We start from the raw sequence: 15,363 nt of genomic DNA, 5'->3' as shown, positions 1-15,363 counted from the left end.
TTACTCACCTGTTCATTATCACATCGTTATCTATAGGGCGCAGCTGATTGGTTCCTGCCGTATCAGTAGCCAATGAGCTTGCTGCTCAATCTTCAAATACTTGGGTTGCATTTGCCTAGCAGTGCAGTGTGCTTTCAGAAATCCTCTGAAATTCAACATCTAAGATAAGTGGTTTTTATGCTATATCACTATGCTTTTTGTGTAGTCTACTTACTCATTTTTTTATGAACTAACCATTCACAAGGTCTAAATCATGTGTCATGTCAGCAATCCTGAATTAATGCTAGAGTTAATGTTAGAAAACTAGCAGACGTTGCGGCTAATGAGTGTTGGCTAATAAGTCGATCATGAGATGTAAACGTTACCATTTTTAAAATGCAAACAATGTATTCACCCTGTTTACACACAAAGTACGTGAGTAGCCGCATTTTTGGCAGAAATAAGCTTGGGCATGTACTATTCATTACTACAGGTGAACAGCGATAAGGCTAATGTCGAATGCCCCCTATTAGACTCATTGCTCACACATAGAATGATAATTGTCATTCAACTTAACTAGAGCGTGCCATGGCAGTTTTCATGTATTTCTCAAACGAAAAGCAAGAGCACCACAGGTGTGTGTGTGCGCTAGAGAACATCAGTCATTTTCATTTGCGGCGTGTTTTTTGCAGCGGTGGGCATTCCGATCACGAGCATGTCTTTGATAATTTGTGGTGGCCATCATGGTGCGTTCACACCGGACGCGAATAGCGTGTCAGGCGCGAGTGATTTCAATGTTAAGTCAATGCAAAGCCGCGTTACGCGCGTAAAAAAGACAGGTTTCACTTTTGGATGCGGGCTCCATTTATTATCACAACAAAAATAAATGACAGATTAGGTGGGTGCGGGCGAGGGTGAACCTCGCGCCGGGCTGTACAGCGTGGGCTCGTCAGGCAGCGACCACCACTCGAGGCCGAGGCTTATACGGCCTACGCTGTCCTCGTCAGCGTCCTCACCGTACCTACCTCCTGGAGCAAATTGTGAAACTCCTGAAACCCTCCGGAGGGTTTGGTGGACCCGAGTACAGCGACGATGTCCCCTACGCTGCTGTTTCTGCTCTCCAGAGCATATACGAGCGGTGACTCTCTCGATTAATGCTAATGCTTGATAAACATCTAAAAAAAGATGGCCGCCAACAGGTTTAGAAAGTTTCGCAGTAGTTCATATGGGGGACTATGTGTCAAAAATGATTTATGACCCTTGATTTATGACCCTTTATGACATTGTTTATGACAGGAAGTCCTTATATGGGGTTTTTATGACCAACAGGTGGTATGTGAAATTTGACCCATGTGTGGATCCGGTGGGGAGGGGTTTATGGCTGTGTGTTTTATGACTGCAATAATGCTTGGTGTGACAGTGAATGTTTTTTCAGGGATTTTTGGAATACCATTGACTGTCTTATAGTCTCAGTTTTCTCAGGCTTGTATAAATAGTTGAGCATCTTTTGTAAGACAGATACGTGTTTGTGAAACACATCGATATGGATTGTTTACGATCACCTAAAACTCCAGAGCGTAGAGAGGACAACGATATGACAGAATATCTGACGATGGCTCCGCGAAAAGTTCCAGGACATGTAAATCTGACAAAATTTCTCCATGCTGACTCACGCATTGTAAAAGGGGAATTTATACTGAATAGTAACCGTATATTCGGCTATATATTTCATAAACATTTTCGAACTGTTACGCTCTACACATCCGATACTCCAGATCAATTTGTACCGGGAGAAGACCCATGCCTGGTGTTTCCTGATAAAGACTGGACATTATTTTACAACCGGATCTGGAAAGATTTGAATGACGGCGGAAACGAACCATTGTACATAGCCGAGTGGGACGGTGAGACCCCGAATGTTCGGTACCGGGTGGTCGGGGATCATTCTAAAAAGAAAGAGGAAGATTGTGTTTACATATTCAGTTGTAAAGATAAGACAAAGCTTTGTTCCAGTTCAGGAACTGTTCTACAAAATGACCATCACGAACTGTACACGATGCAATTTTTGTTCAAATGGCGCGACGTCTGTCTGCTGAGTCTCCTTTTTTCAACGATAAACAAAATGTTCAAGTGGTGCGACATGTACGCCGGGTACAATAAAATTAAAGTGCAGCTGTTCTACCCTGAGAGATGCGCACGCAGTGCGACATACACCCATCCGTCCCCGCCCATCTACTACAGCCATTATAAAACCAAGGTAAGTCCGCCCCTCCTCACACTTTGTCTTTATAAGCCATGTCTCAAGACGCTGATTCGAAGTATGGCTATAGCTATGGTTCCTCTGTCAGTTGCCTAGCTGAGCCTGATGACAATGCTACTGATCATATTCCAACAGACGGGGCCGATACGTCCGATACGCAGAAAGGATGGCTGGACAAATTCTGCACTGAGCTTGGATGCCGCAACCTAACTTTCCTGACTAATGCGTGTAGTATTTGTCCGTCTTCTGATAAACCCGGTTTCGACGCTACAGACGGATGTTTCAGCACCATTGGATTCAAAATCGTAAAAGCCTCAATAGTGCTGCTACTACAACACCTCATTGAAAACAAACTGAAGGAGGAGTGTGAGGGCTGTGCAACGGATCATCCGAGCCAATTACAGCATTCCTGCCTGTACGAACCCCCCACATACTTCTTCGAAACCCACTTTGACGAACTGACCGACAAACTGTTTAAACCTAACCTTCGATTCATCATAGCATTTGTCCTAAACCGAGGCGGCTTTAAATCCCATCCTCAGGCGATTCATGGAGCAGTCGGGTCTATTCTGCATGAATTAAGAGACGAACCATTCATCGGTACTAAACTACAAGAAATCAGGGACAAGCTTCTGGATCAATCCTGCAAGGAGATCATCTACGACGTCGTCGATCTCTGGCAAGGCCTCTCAATTGTGAATGGAGAGTGACGAAGAACCCACCAGTATGGCTGCAGCCATTAGCCGAAAGAGTTTCATGGAATTCATGTTTAAAGGACATTACAGAAGTCAGCTGATTTCATTAATGCGAAGAGTCATCGAGTATTCAAGTGAATCGGATGATGATGATGATGATGATGACGACGTTGATGTTGACGCCAAACGTGTAAGAAATCTCAAGAAACAAATGAGTTTGATAAGAGGTACGCCTGATTCTTGGGCTGAATTAACAAACATATGTGCCTGTGGTATTGAACCCCCGTGTGTACTGGTAAAAGATGCTCTGATTATGATGGATGAATGCAGTGCTGGGTTTGCAACCCGCGATGTACTCTGTATGTGTACGTATGTGGCAGATGTATGTAAGCTAATGATTCCAAAACTAAAATTCAATGATGAGGACGACACCGGTAGAATTATCGAAATGTTTGTCAATTATATCCTAGATCGTAACATGATGGCCTGCAGAAATTTCCTCTACTGGTTAGACTATTGGTGATGTTATTGCAACCATTTTTCACTATCCTCTAATACCATTATATCGTTTAGAGTTTTGTACTACCATTATTTCTTTTCTTAATTATTTTATTATTTTTACCTGTATCATGTAGTCATTATCTAGAATGTTTTACTTATTGTGATATTAGATGTGTTGTTTTTAATAAAAGGTTGATCCACTATGCATGTGTGAGCTATTTCTTTTACAGAGGTTGAACTGGCACCATGTCGGAGCTTATGAAAAAAGCTTATTATACACCATCTAACCCCGGGTCTTTAGGTGGTAAAAAACGTTTAAAAGATGCGGTCTTAAAGGATAATGGAGTTCGACTAAGCGATAAAGACGTGTCAGACTGGTTGGCCGGAGAGGATGCCTATACATTACACAGAACCGCCCCTCTAAAATACACACGCAATAGAGTTGTTGTGTATGCGATAGATGCCCAGTTCCAAGCGGATCTTGTTGACATGTCAGCCTATTCCAAGGAGAATGATAATAATAAATATTTGCTGACATGCATCGACCTATTTAGTAAGTACAAGTGCTAAAGAATAAGAGCGGTATTGAGGTTACTAAAGCATTTGTGTCTATACTCGAAGAGGGACGTGTTCCACAGAAACTGCAGACGGACCAGGGAAAGGAGTTTTTTAACAAACATTTTCAAGATGTGATGAAAAAGCATCAAATTAATCACTTCGCTACCGCGACCGATTTGAAGGCCAGTGTCGTGGAACGTTTTAACAGAACATTAAAAAGTCGAATGTGGAGATTTTTAACGGCTACAAATTCCCAGCGCTACATTGATGCTTTACAAGATATCGTGCAGAGTTACAATGCCAGTTATCATAGAAGTATTAAAATGAGACCGGTGGACGTCGATAAAGTAAACGAGACTTTGGTGTTTCAAAACTTGTACGGAACTATAAAGAAGACAGAGAAATGTCACTTTAATTTCAAAGTTGGAGATGTTGTGAGGATCTCCAAAGTGAGAGGACCGTTCACCAAAGGTTATGAACAGAACTATACAGATGAATTTTTCACCGTATCAGCATGTATTCCGCGACAGCCACCAGTCTATAGATTGGCCGATTATGACGGGGAATCCATCGAAGGTGTTTTTTATGAAAAAGAGTTGCAAAAAATAATTGTGGGTAAAAACAGATCTTTTAAGGTGGAAAAAATTTTAGGTCAGAAAAAACAAGGAAAATCTACGCGTGTTTTAGTGAAATGGTTAGGATGGCCTGCTAAATTCAATAGTTATATTGATAAAAAAGCACTGGTGGACTTACAAACGCCTTAAAACATATGATCGCCTACCGGATGAGATCATACGTGTGCTGGATAACCATGGATGACCACGGGTTCTATGTAACGTTGCCGTGTAATGCTTCATCGAGGGTTTATCCTGAAAATCGCATATCCAGCTATACAACCAGGTTAGCAAAAACTATAAACTTGAAAGGGGAATGGGAAGTAGGACTCGCAGAAATTGAATATCCTAGAAGCTGGTACTCATTCAACGACGACGACGGATATTTTACCCTATACACATCCCCCATGCCCACGAATGATGCAAATAACCGCAATGCCTTCCCGATTAACAAGTTATCAAGGTTTACTGTATCGAGGAAATTGCATATAAAAGGAGGATATTATGAGAACATTCGCACGGTGATATGGGGAATAAATCAAGTTCTTGCACCGAGCGCCATATTGAATTACGATAATTTAAAAAACAAAGTGTTTCTGGATTCGAAACCTAACATATCTGTGGCATTCTATGGAAAACTCGCCGCTATTTTAGGAATGAAACCGGATGATGCTCTCAGGCGATCGGCCTATCATGAAAAAGCTGATTTTACAACGAGCGTTATCTCGTATGCCCCTCATCAAGCTGATATAAATGCGGGGTTCTATACATTCTACGTATACACCGACATTATCCAATATCAATCAGTTGGGGATTCCTATGTACCCCTTTTGAGATGTGTACATATATCTGGTGAAAACAATGATACCTTCAGTGTTAGATACGACAACCCCCATTACGCATCGATCAACAAGGGGCACATCACCGATATCACCATAGAGCTAAAGGACGACCAAAACTGTGAAATACCATTTTCTTACGGGAAAGTCGTAGCAAAACTTCACTTTAAGCCATCGAAACATTCTATTCTTTAGAATGAGTTATTATTATAACCCTCGCGAAACCGCTGAAAATGCCGCTGAATATGTTAACTATTACCAAAATCAAGCTGGTGGTCTACCAGGATATTCAGGGGGTGGGGTTATGTATGGGGCGGGGCTTGGAGGTCTTTTCAGAGGTCTATTTAGGATGGCCATACCTTTGCTAAAAAGAGGATTTAGTATCGCAAAACCCCACCTAAAATCTGCGGCCAAAAATATAGTATCCGACGTCGTTTCAAATGCATTTTCGAGATCGTATAACGATAATGCTAAAGCTCAAGACGGATCTGGTCTGATGGTCATGGCTCGTAAGAGAATGTCTAAACCGCCGGGTGTAAGGAGGCGTGGTCATCGGATAAAGAAGAAAACAAAGCGTAGCCCTAAGGCACGTTCAGTCATAAGTAGAAAGCGTAAGAAGCCTGCGAGACGAAAAGCAGTGGTTAAGAGAGCCATAAAAACCATATTCTAACATGGCGCTACTGCATCGCATGTCGGGAGAATGCATTAAGTCTGAGTTGGACTTATTTACGGTACCACTGACGCAAACGGTTATTGAGAAAAACGGGTATTTGGAAGTCCCCCCTTTATCCGCTATATCGGACTCTGCACCTTTGGAGTTTTTCATAGCGGGGACCGGCGAGGATTATGTGGATCTAAATAATACATTATTATATCTACAACTTAAAATCACAGGTCCTGACGGAGCTGATATCGCAGCCCCTGCAAGGGTGGGTCTAATAAACTACCCCGGAGCCACTATATTCTCACAAGTTGATGTGAGTCTCGGTGATCGGTTGATATCCCAGAGTTCGAGCACGTATCCTTATCGATGCATCATAGAGAGTCTGATCAACTACAGTAAAGATGCGTTGGAATCACTTTTCTCAGCCGGTCTGTTTTACAAAGACACAGCAGGACACATGGACGTGAATGATCCTGGAGGTCGTAACGCAGGGTTGACGAAACGTTTACTCTACACAAACGGTGGTCAGGTGGTGGAGCTGCTGGCACCTATTCACAGCGATATTTTCTTTCAAGAAAAATTAATGTTGAATGGCGTTGACATCAAAATACGCCTGACCCGTGGTAAAGATGAGTTCTGTCTGATGAGGGCTGATGACGTGGCATACAAATTAAAAATTGTGTCAGCATCCCTATATGTCAAGAAAGTGTCTGTATCACCTCCTGTGAGACTGGGGCATGCCCAGGCACTGCTCTCTACAACCGCCAAGTACCCCATAGATAGGGTATGTCTAAAGAATTTCTCCATACCCGCGGGGTCGCGCGTTTCTAATCAAGAAAACCTGTTTTTAGGGACTCTACCAAAATCTATTGTCCTAGCTTTGGCCGTTCGCGAATTTTACCAGTTGGCCATGACGACCGGAAGACATCTTAAAAACCAGGCACTCTCTATCGACAGGACCGATTTTCTGAACGGGTACACGCTTTACGCCTTTAATCTAACGCCTGATGAAGACTGCGGACAGCACATATCCCTCATCAAATCCGGAAATATCAGACTCGAAGCGCGGTTCAGACAAGCGCTGCCACATACTATTAACTTGATCGTTTATGCGGTGTTTGACAGTATCGTTGAAGTGTCTAACCGCAGACAGGTCCTGGTCGATTACTATTGAAATGAATACGGTACAGCTCACGGGAATCATGGATAAAATCACATGCAACACTCATTTTCTTGGAGTTCTCCCAAGCGATCAACTACCTAAAAAATCTTTAAGGAACTTACCAGCATTGTGTATAATTAATACGCACCCGGGACACCTACCAGGGGAACACTGGCTTGCTATTTATTTGCCTCAAGATGGACCCGCATGTTTTTTCGACAGTTTCGGCAATCCCCCCTACAGCGAACATTTTCCATCCACCATCGAAAACTTCCTAACAACCAACAATGTCGACGTGATGTATTCAGACAGACGTGTTCAGGATTTTTCATCAGATACTTGTGGCCAGCACTGTGTGTTTTTTCTATATCATTTAGTCAAGGGTAGTAACTATCACGACGTGATGAAACTATATAGTTATGATTATATTAAAAATGATAAAATGGTTTAAAATTAAGACCGTATGTTTGTAATGAAAAAATGTTTTCATGTATTCCTTGTGTGCAGACATGTAATATGTCATTGTATCATGATTGAGTAATCACTCTATATTGTATTTTCTAAAAACAATAAAAATTCATAAAATCCATAATTTTCAATATTTTTATTTCAGATCAAACAGACTACACACACACACACACACACGCACACACACATACATACAGCATTTAATGCATTCGAATATTCCATGCATGAAAATAAAACGGATGCTTTAAAATTCTAGCCATTGCCTTCTATCGATAGACGGTGATTTAAAAATGGCATCTTCTGACGATCTCGATGAAGAACGGGGATATCGCCGGGGTTTTTTAGACGGTCGAATTTGTGGAGATGTTGGTGTAGCAGGTGTGCTCTTTAGTCCACTGATTATACGTCTAACATGATGATTCGGAACCGTAGAAAAAGGGATGTTTAATTCGGCAAATGCCTGTAGAAACTCAGACCAGCCTGGAGGTCTTCGGTCATCCTGAACCTTTTGTGGCGCCGTGACATTTTTTAGCAAATCTACCATGTGCGAACCTTGTACCGCTTTACCCCTGAATACAAACTCTCCTGACTCTGTCCAAGAGCTTATTCCTTTAGCTTTAGACATTTTGTCTAATATGTATCTACTGTTTTTCACACTTCTCGCCGGTACATTCTTCAGAACTTCCCCAACAACATCTTCCACAGTTCCACTGTCCTCGACATTGACGGCAACGCTATCGTCTTTACGACCGGGGGGTGGGCTGGGTAATGACAACGTTAGCACACTGGTCTCTCGATCACCTTGTTTAACGATTGTCAAAAACCTGCTCAGGATGTTTGTGTAAAGCTTGGCTTTTTCATATTGATTCAAATCAGTCCTGAGTAAAATATTTCTCACAGAATCATCCAGATTGTTCTCTACGACCTGTTGAATATTCTCGCGACCATTTCCAGATTTCAACTTTTCCAACTGATGGTGTGGGACTAAGTACATTTTCTCAGCATGCTCCATCCTCACCCCCATCTAGCTGCTATTAAGCTTGAGATAAAGGGTACTGCAATGCTCAGGAGCGGAAGAATAAACCCCCCTTTCTGGTTGAAGATCCGCTTCTTGGCCAATATTCCAAATTTTTTACTGGCAACAAATTTAATTTCAGCTTTTCTCTTTTTCAGTTTTCGGTACTGTTGATGACTGACTGGAATCGTTCCATATAGGATGTTAAGAGCCACTTCACACAACGTTAAAATGAATTCGTCGGATGCCGATTGTAAAATAAGCCGTCGTTGTTTAGGAGAGGCTTTATGTAACAGTTTTAACATAGGCAGATGCTTACAAAGTCTTGCGGACATGACTATTTATCACGTTCTTCTTTTTTTCTGGAGATAAACCACTTGACGATCGGAAAGCAGACCCGTTCTGAGGCGATATTGTTCAGGAGTCTTTGCTTTATAGTCTATCATTAAATATCCAAAAGGTTGACTGGTAGCATCGTGATAACACTCCATAAAGTATTTTGCATTTCCGGGGTACATTTGTCGCCCTAACACAGCCACTTGATTGACATCCCGGGGGTTTTTAAACAGAATCAAGTAATTGGTGTTTACGACTGGATTTGCCCTGAACAAATAAATTCTGAACTATATAAATAGCGCTGAGATTACGATGGTGCACATACTGCGTAAAGACCCGTTCAATCTCAGCATTCCCGCTAGCTTGACGCATCATATCATCCACAATCAGCAGGTTAGTTTTGTTGACGGGTAGTAAATCATCATCATTCAGAGTCAGAGGTATTCCTTCCACAAATTTAATATCATACATTTTATGCAATTCATCGTAAAGCGGTTGCCAACAATCATACAGAAAAACAATGTTTTCAATTTTTTTAGAAATCAAACTCAAACCATTTTCCAACAAAAGTTTTACAAAATAAGACTTTCCAGAATTGGATGGACCACTTAATACACAACTAAATGGGTGTTGAAGCCTGAAATCAAAATCAGAAGCGTCTTGGGAACCTCTATGCATCATCGGATCAGTAGCCATAAGGGAGAGTGGTGAAATCGGACAACAGTCTACGTTTATTGTACACCACCTTAAACTTTTTAACAACTGATTTGTTGTGCAATGTGAGAGTCTTTTTATTCCTCACAATGTTTTCAGTGTGAGCCATGATGCATTGCGTGTCATCGTTCTCCGTCACATAGCTGTCAACCAGACCAATCAGAGTGTCTAAGCGTATAGCTTCGGAATTTTTAGCATTCAACGTTATCCCCTTAGCTTTCATGCACACTTTGCCTCTGGCAGTCCGATAACCATAAGATTTAGGACCGCTAGAGCAAAACTCTGTGATGTGATCCCCATCGTCTATTTCATTCGTTAACTCCCCCAAATGATCACCCAACGGGGGGTCCCAGTCGCCCTCCCTAGACACAAAAATAACGCTATCGGTATCGGAGTATAGCAATCTGTCGCCGAGTTTGTCCATCAGGTTGTACAACTCCAACCGAGCATGTGCAGTTGTAAACGCCCCTACAAACACATTGATATCTTTAGTCTTACGAGCACTCCCTTTGGGGTCGCGATACTGGACAAGAGCAACATCTTCTGAGACGAATGTGAAACACGTCAATGATTCGGTTTTGCCAAAAACAACTTTGGTAAATTCTTCAGGTTCGTTCACCATAATGGTTATTGGGAGGTCTTCCCTCATAGAGAACCTCCCCCAAAGGCTATTAAGCAATAATTTGTTAATGGCCCTCTGTGCGGGGTTGTACTCAATCTTTTCGGGGTCGAGATGTATCCCCTCTTTTTCAAAATACTCGCGAATGTATGCTTTTTTGTCGGCATCCGTGACGATGTTCGAGGGATACCCCGACGCTTGCTGTTTTAAACGTAAAAATGTTTTCACGTAGTTGCAAAACAACGTATCCGACTGTTGTGGAAAATGCCACACTTCGTCTATCTTGGCCACCACATACCCCTTCTCGATTGCTTTTAAAAGTTCGATACTAACCCAACACCCTGAGAGGGCCCTCTCTTCGTCCGTATGGGTACAGTTTGTTAACTGGTTTTGGTCATGCACACAGGTACGGCATAATGGGAACATGAGTTTTCCGCCGCATCTGTAAGGGAGAACAGGATGTAGTAATTTACGCGGGGGGTAGACAGTCGCTTTGATAAGACCATAATAATTTTCAATCAGTTCGAAATCTTTGAAAATGATTTGTGGATGTTCGATAGGATAGCACTTCCGGGCCTGACAGAAGGCTGGTAAAATCGATGTAACTTATTTTCTCGCCAACCACTGCTTTGTGATAGAGTTTATAAGCGTTAGTACGACCACCAAACAGTGCTTCTCGTGGTTTCAGCCGCTCGGGTTTCGAATAAGTGGTCATGAATTCTATCACAGAGGGGTCTGTCTTTTTCATTCGGTTCCATTCGCACTCCCAAAGAACCTCAATTTTCAAGCCATAGGCGTTCTGTAGAATTTCAACCTTATCGGCAAATTGTCTCCTGAGAACACTGTAGGGGACTCCCGACAAGGGGTGTGTCTCATAGGTGTTAAACATGCATTCATGACCATGATGCATGCAGCCATTAAATTCTAAGCCGTGTCGCACCCCTCCCTGCTCGTAGTACCCGTCTAAAAAGTAGCGACCGACCGACACTTCACCGCGGTTAACAGCATGGCAAACGTCTACGTTTTGAGTCTTTTTCACATACTCGAACCATTCGATCGATACGCTTGAGTAGGTCTTACTCTGTCGAACATATGCATTGTTATGGGTCAGTGCCAACGTACCGCTGTTCAAATAATGCGTTTTGAAGACCCCCATGCAACAACTAGCTAGCGTCGTGAACCCAAAAGGGTCGAGTTTGGTACATTTTATGAACGCCTCGCGATATTTCATGCATGCTTCACGTAATAAGACGACGTCATTTACCCCGTACTCATACAACTCCTTCCTGAAGTTAAACTCCTTACCCGCCGTTGTGCTATACCATCGATCAAACTTTAGTTGGTCTTTATCGGACATGTTGTCACGATTGTAGTACTTTTTGTCAGGGTAGGGCCCGATATAGGCAGCATTTTCTACCCTGTTGAAAAGATGGGGAAAGTAACCTTTTTCAGTCGTGGTCAAGTTTAGCGCGGCTGGCATCTTAGATAGGGCCATTGGTACAAACGCATAAGAGTCTATATAACGCTGTGCAAAAACATCATCGTACATGAAAATTAATTTACACCCTTGCAATATGACGTCGACCGTAAGCCCTGCTTTGCAAAAATACTCTAGAATGAGAAATGAGTCAAATTTTGCGGCGTAATGGGCTATGAAACAGTAGCCAGCGTATCGGGGCTGTCTGAATCGATCGATTAGCGCAGCGATGCATTCAGTGCCTTCGGCAACAAATTTCTCACCGTTAAAGGTGATTGCGCATACAAAGTTTGCGACGTGTCGTCCGTTTTCATAACGAGTTTCAAAATCGTAGAAAATATACTTTTCGTTAAGTTCCTTGGTGGGTAGGGGTTGTATAAAACACTCATGCAAACCCATCCCAGGTAGATCCTCGCCACAATACACACATCGCGATGGGGCACATTTGTGTTGCTCTCCTTTGCTATAACCTATGACGTCGTATCGTCTGTTACATAATTTGCATTATTTGACTACATCGCATTGCGGCCTTTCACGTCCGGAGGGTATTTTTTTATGCATGTCGTAGCAGTAGCCTGATTTACAGAAGCGTAAACAGTCGGGGCAATGCACAGTTCTTTTAGGAACTTTGTAACATTCTGCATCAAGGCAAACATTACATACGTGAGCACATTGATGATGCCTGTGGTCCTTATAACCCGCATAACAGAATTGACATACATAGTCGGATCCTATGAATGCTGTAAGATTGGTTATCATGTATTAATGCGCATTGTACAAATAGAGACATATCGTTTTTGGGTGTGGCTCATTGTGATTTTTGTACGTTTCTAGCACACCACTGTTAGATCTGTAAAAGACAACAATTTTAATACCAAGTAGTTGTTCAAACGCTTCTATGTCGCCGAGTCCTATCTCGCGGTCGATTGCAAAGCCTGCTCTGTTGCAGATGACGGCCGCACGACTTTCTAGCATGCTCTCGGGTAATTGGGGTTCAAGAAAACGGGCCAAACAAATAGATAAGCATAATTTATTTGAAATATTAGCGGGGCAAAATAAGCTCATCTTTTTTTTTTGATCACCTGTTCGAGCGCCAAATCCGTAAGTTTACGACGACCGCCTCCGCGCATGTTCATAGCCACATTAGCTTCGATCTCGACAGCTTCATCAGCCATTATCCGCTCATTGTTCTGTAAAATTTTCTCAATTTGTTCAAGAATCGTATTAACATCGTAATTATTTCTGTCTGTTAAAACGACATTAACAGGGGCATTCATACTGGGGGCATTCATGGCTAAATTGATAACACAAGAATCACCACCAATCTCTCTAGCAAACGCAACAATCTCACTAAGAGCATTGTGTAAGAAGATGTTGTACGCTGCCAGATCTGTAGAGTTAATATCCCTCAGATTCATACTCCGCCGCAATTCAATACTATTGAAACGGGGTCGAGGTAAAATATGATACCCGTTTACATCCCCACCGACATGAATCAGTGATTCGATGTCGGTCTGGCTTAACATCGGTGCTACCGGAGGGTTTGAAGCGTCACTAGTTATCGATCTATCAGGGCTACTACAAACCAATGATATATCAGTACCAACATTACCTGTACTGGCAGGGGCGTTGCTACCCGTCGGGGGTTCAGCGGCAGAATTACCTGGGGGTGTAACATTGATAGACGATGGGCAATCAATTTCGACATTACCTGCGGGGGGAAATGCATCGCTAGATGCTGTTTCATGATCATTTAATGCATTACCATCTTGTACAATTTGTATATCACATTCATTTAATAGCTCTTGTAGCCGATCACCTAGATTAATATTGGGGAATTTCTCAATAGCTATTTCTAGTTGCTCTAATTTACAATACTGTGACTTCGGTTCTACATTAAAAGATGTTGGATCAAATTCCGAATACATATTTATCATTTGTTGTAACCCCTCGCACAAACCAGGGGTACCGTCCATTTGCATTTCAAACATTTGCTGTAGAGTATCAGTACAATTTTGGTCTGGAAGACAGCATTGTGCATTGGATGTGGATTTTTTTTTTGCCGACGTCCATTTTAATTTTATTTTGAACAAACCACTATTGATCTGGAATATCAAAAACCAGAGAAATCAACTTATGACAATAAAAATTCATTTAAAATCATAGCAATACAAGTAAGGTAATGCTACTACATGCCCTAGCATAATACAAAATACAAATCTAATAGAATACGTTGACATGAATACAAAATAGCATACACATATGTACCCTATCTTTGGCGTAAATCACTGCTCATAACTCCAAGAAGATTGACAATTAAACGTCGTTCCCTAAGTTGCTCGTTTAATATGAACAGCACTCGTTCGTTGTTCTCATTCCCCAACACTTGCAATCTGTGGATAGAATTTTCGAATCTCTGATATTGTTCGTATATAATAGTCTGTAATTCACATATCTATATGTCCTGAGCATCCATGCGAACATGAATCGCATTGAAACCCTCCTCTATTCTGCGACATAGCGATGTGTAGTATACCTCCGCCTGTGCACGGTACTCTGAGTGTAGCACTATCGTTCTATGACGAATCTCTTCACCCTGGGCAATAAGTCTGTTAATGAGTACGTGTGTCAGAGCCCTATCGCAACAAGGCTGATCATTCTGTACAGCCGTAGGGTGTACCGCTTCTTCTTCTTCTTCTTCTTCTTCTTCTTCTTCTTCTTCTTCTTCTTCTTTTTCTTCTTCTGCTTCTACTTCAGCATTCGGCAGGTCGTGAAAAGGATACGGTGTTTGTCTGGCCCTCACGACATCCTCATCATAAGCATCATTTGTCCACGAGGCCTGCTCCCATCGATCCTGTTGTGTTTCGGTCCACACGGTCAAATCGTCCGTACCGTCTACTTGCTCATCTGTAAAGAATGAGAGATGCCAAAAATCTAATTAAATACTATTACATAATGTATATCATGGGTATGAATAGAATAACAATACAGAACTCAAAATCAATTTAATGAAACATAATAATAAATGTAGGATTTACCGCTATTTTGCTCGTGCTTGGGCTCTACGATTTGCATAGAGTATGTTACATTTCGACGTTTTCGTGGTGGTTCTCGAAAACTCGGTCCTGGTTGGTCGTCGGAGTCCGTTGTAAGATCAATCAGATCTGCACATCTCATAAGCCGGTCGTCAGAACTTGTTGAGACCGGGGAAATAGGGCTGATGATTCTAGCTGGATGACAGGTAGTTGGCGGCTGCTCTTCAGTATCCCCCCGTGTCAAATCGATAAATTCTGGCAGTATAGACAGCTGCAACAAATCTGAAAAGCAACAAAATATTAAACAAATATTGTAACAATTATATTCTTGCGATCTATAATATGATAGCACGCTCTTACCGGTTGTTGAGATGTCGATGACAATCGGGGTGTCAGCTAAATCAGTCGTACTGTCTACTTGCGTGCC

The 15,363-nt window shown here is 42.1% G+C and overlaps 1 protein-coding gene across 1 annotated transcript; it reads left to right on the top strand.

Annotated features, from left to right (window-relative positions):
- Window positions 1-6,117: 6,117 nt before the first annotated feature.
- LOC307169657 (uncharacterized protein F54H12.2-like) lies at window positions 6,118-7,284 on the top strand (the record flags this gene model as incomplete). The annotated part of the gene is made up of 1 exon (XM_079890388.1): window positions 6,118-7,284. The coding sequence occupies one exon, from the start codon at window positions 6,118-6,120 to the stop codon at window positions 7,282-7,284; it is 1,167 nt and encodes a 388-aa protein (XP_079746514.1).
- Window positions 7,285-15,363: the final 8,079 nt, after the last annotated feature.

The sequence above is a fragment of the Squalius cephalus genome (genome assembly GCF_949319135.1).
Source record: "Squalius cephalus genome assembly, chromosome: 13".
NCBI lineage: Eukaryota > Metazoa > Chordata > Actinopteri > Cypriniformes > Leuciscidae > Squalius > Squalius cephalus.
The sequence above is the reverse complement of the archived record's forward strand: the minus strand, read 5'-3'. Positions and strand labels throughout refer to the sequence as shown.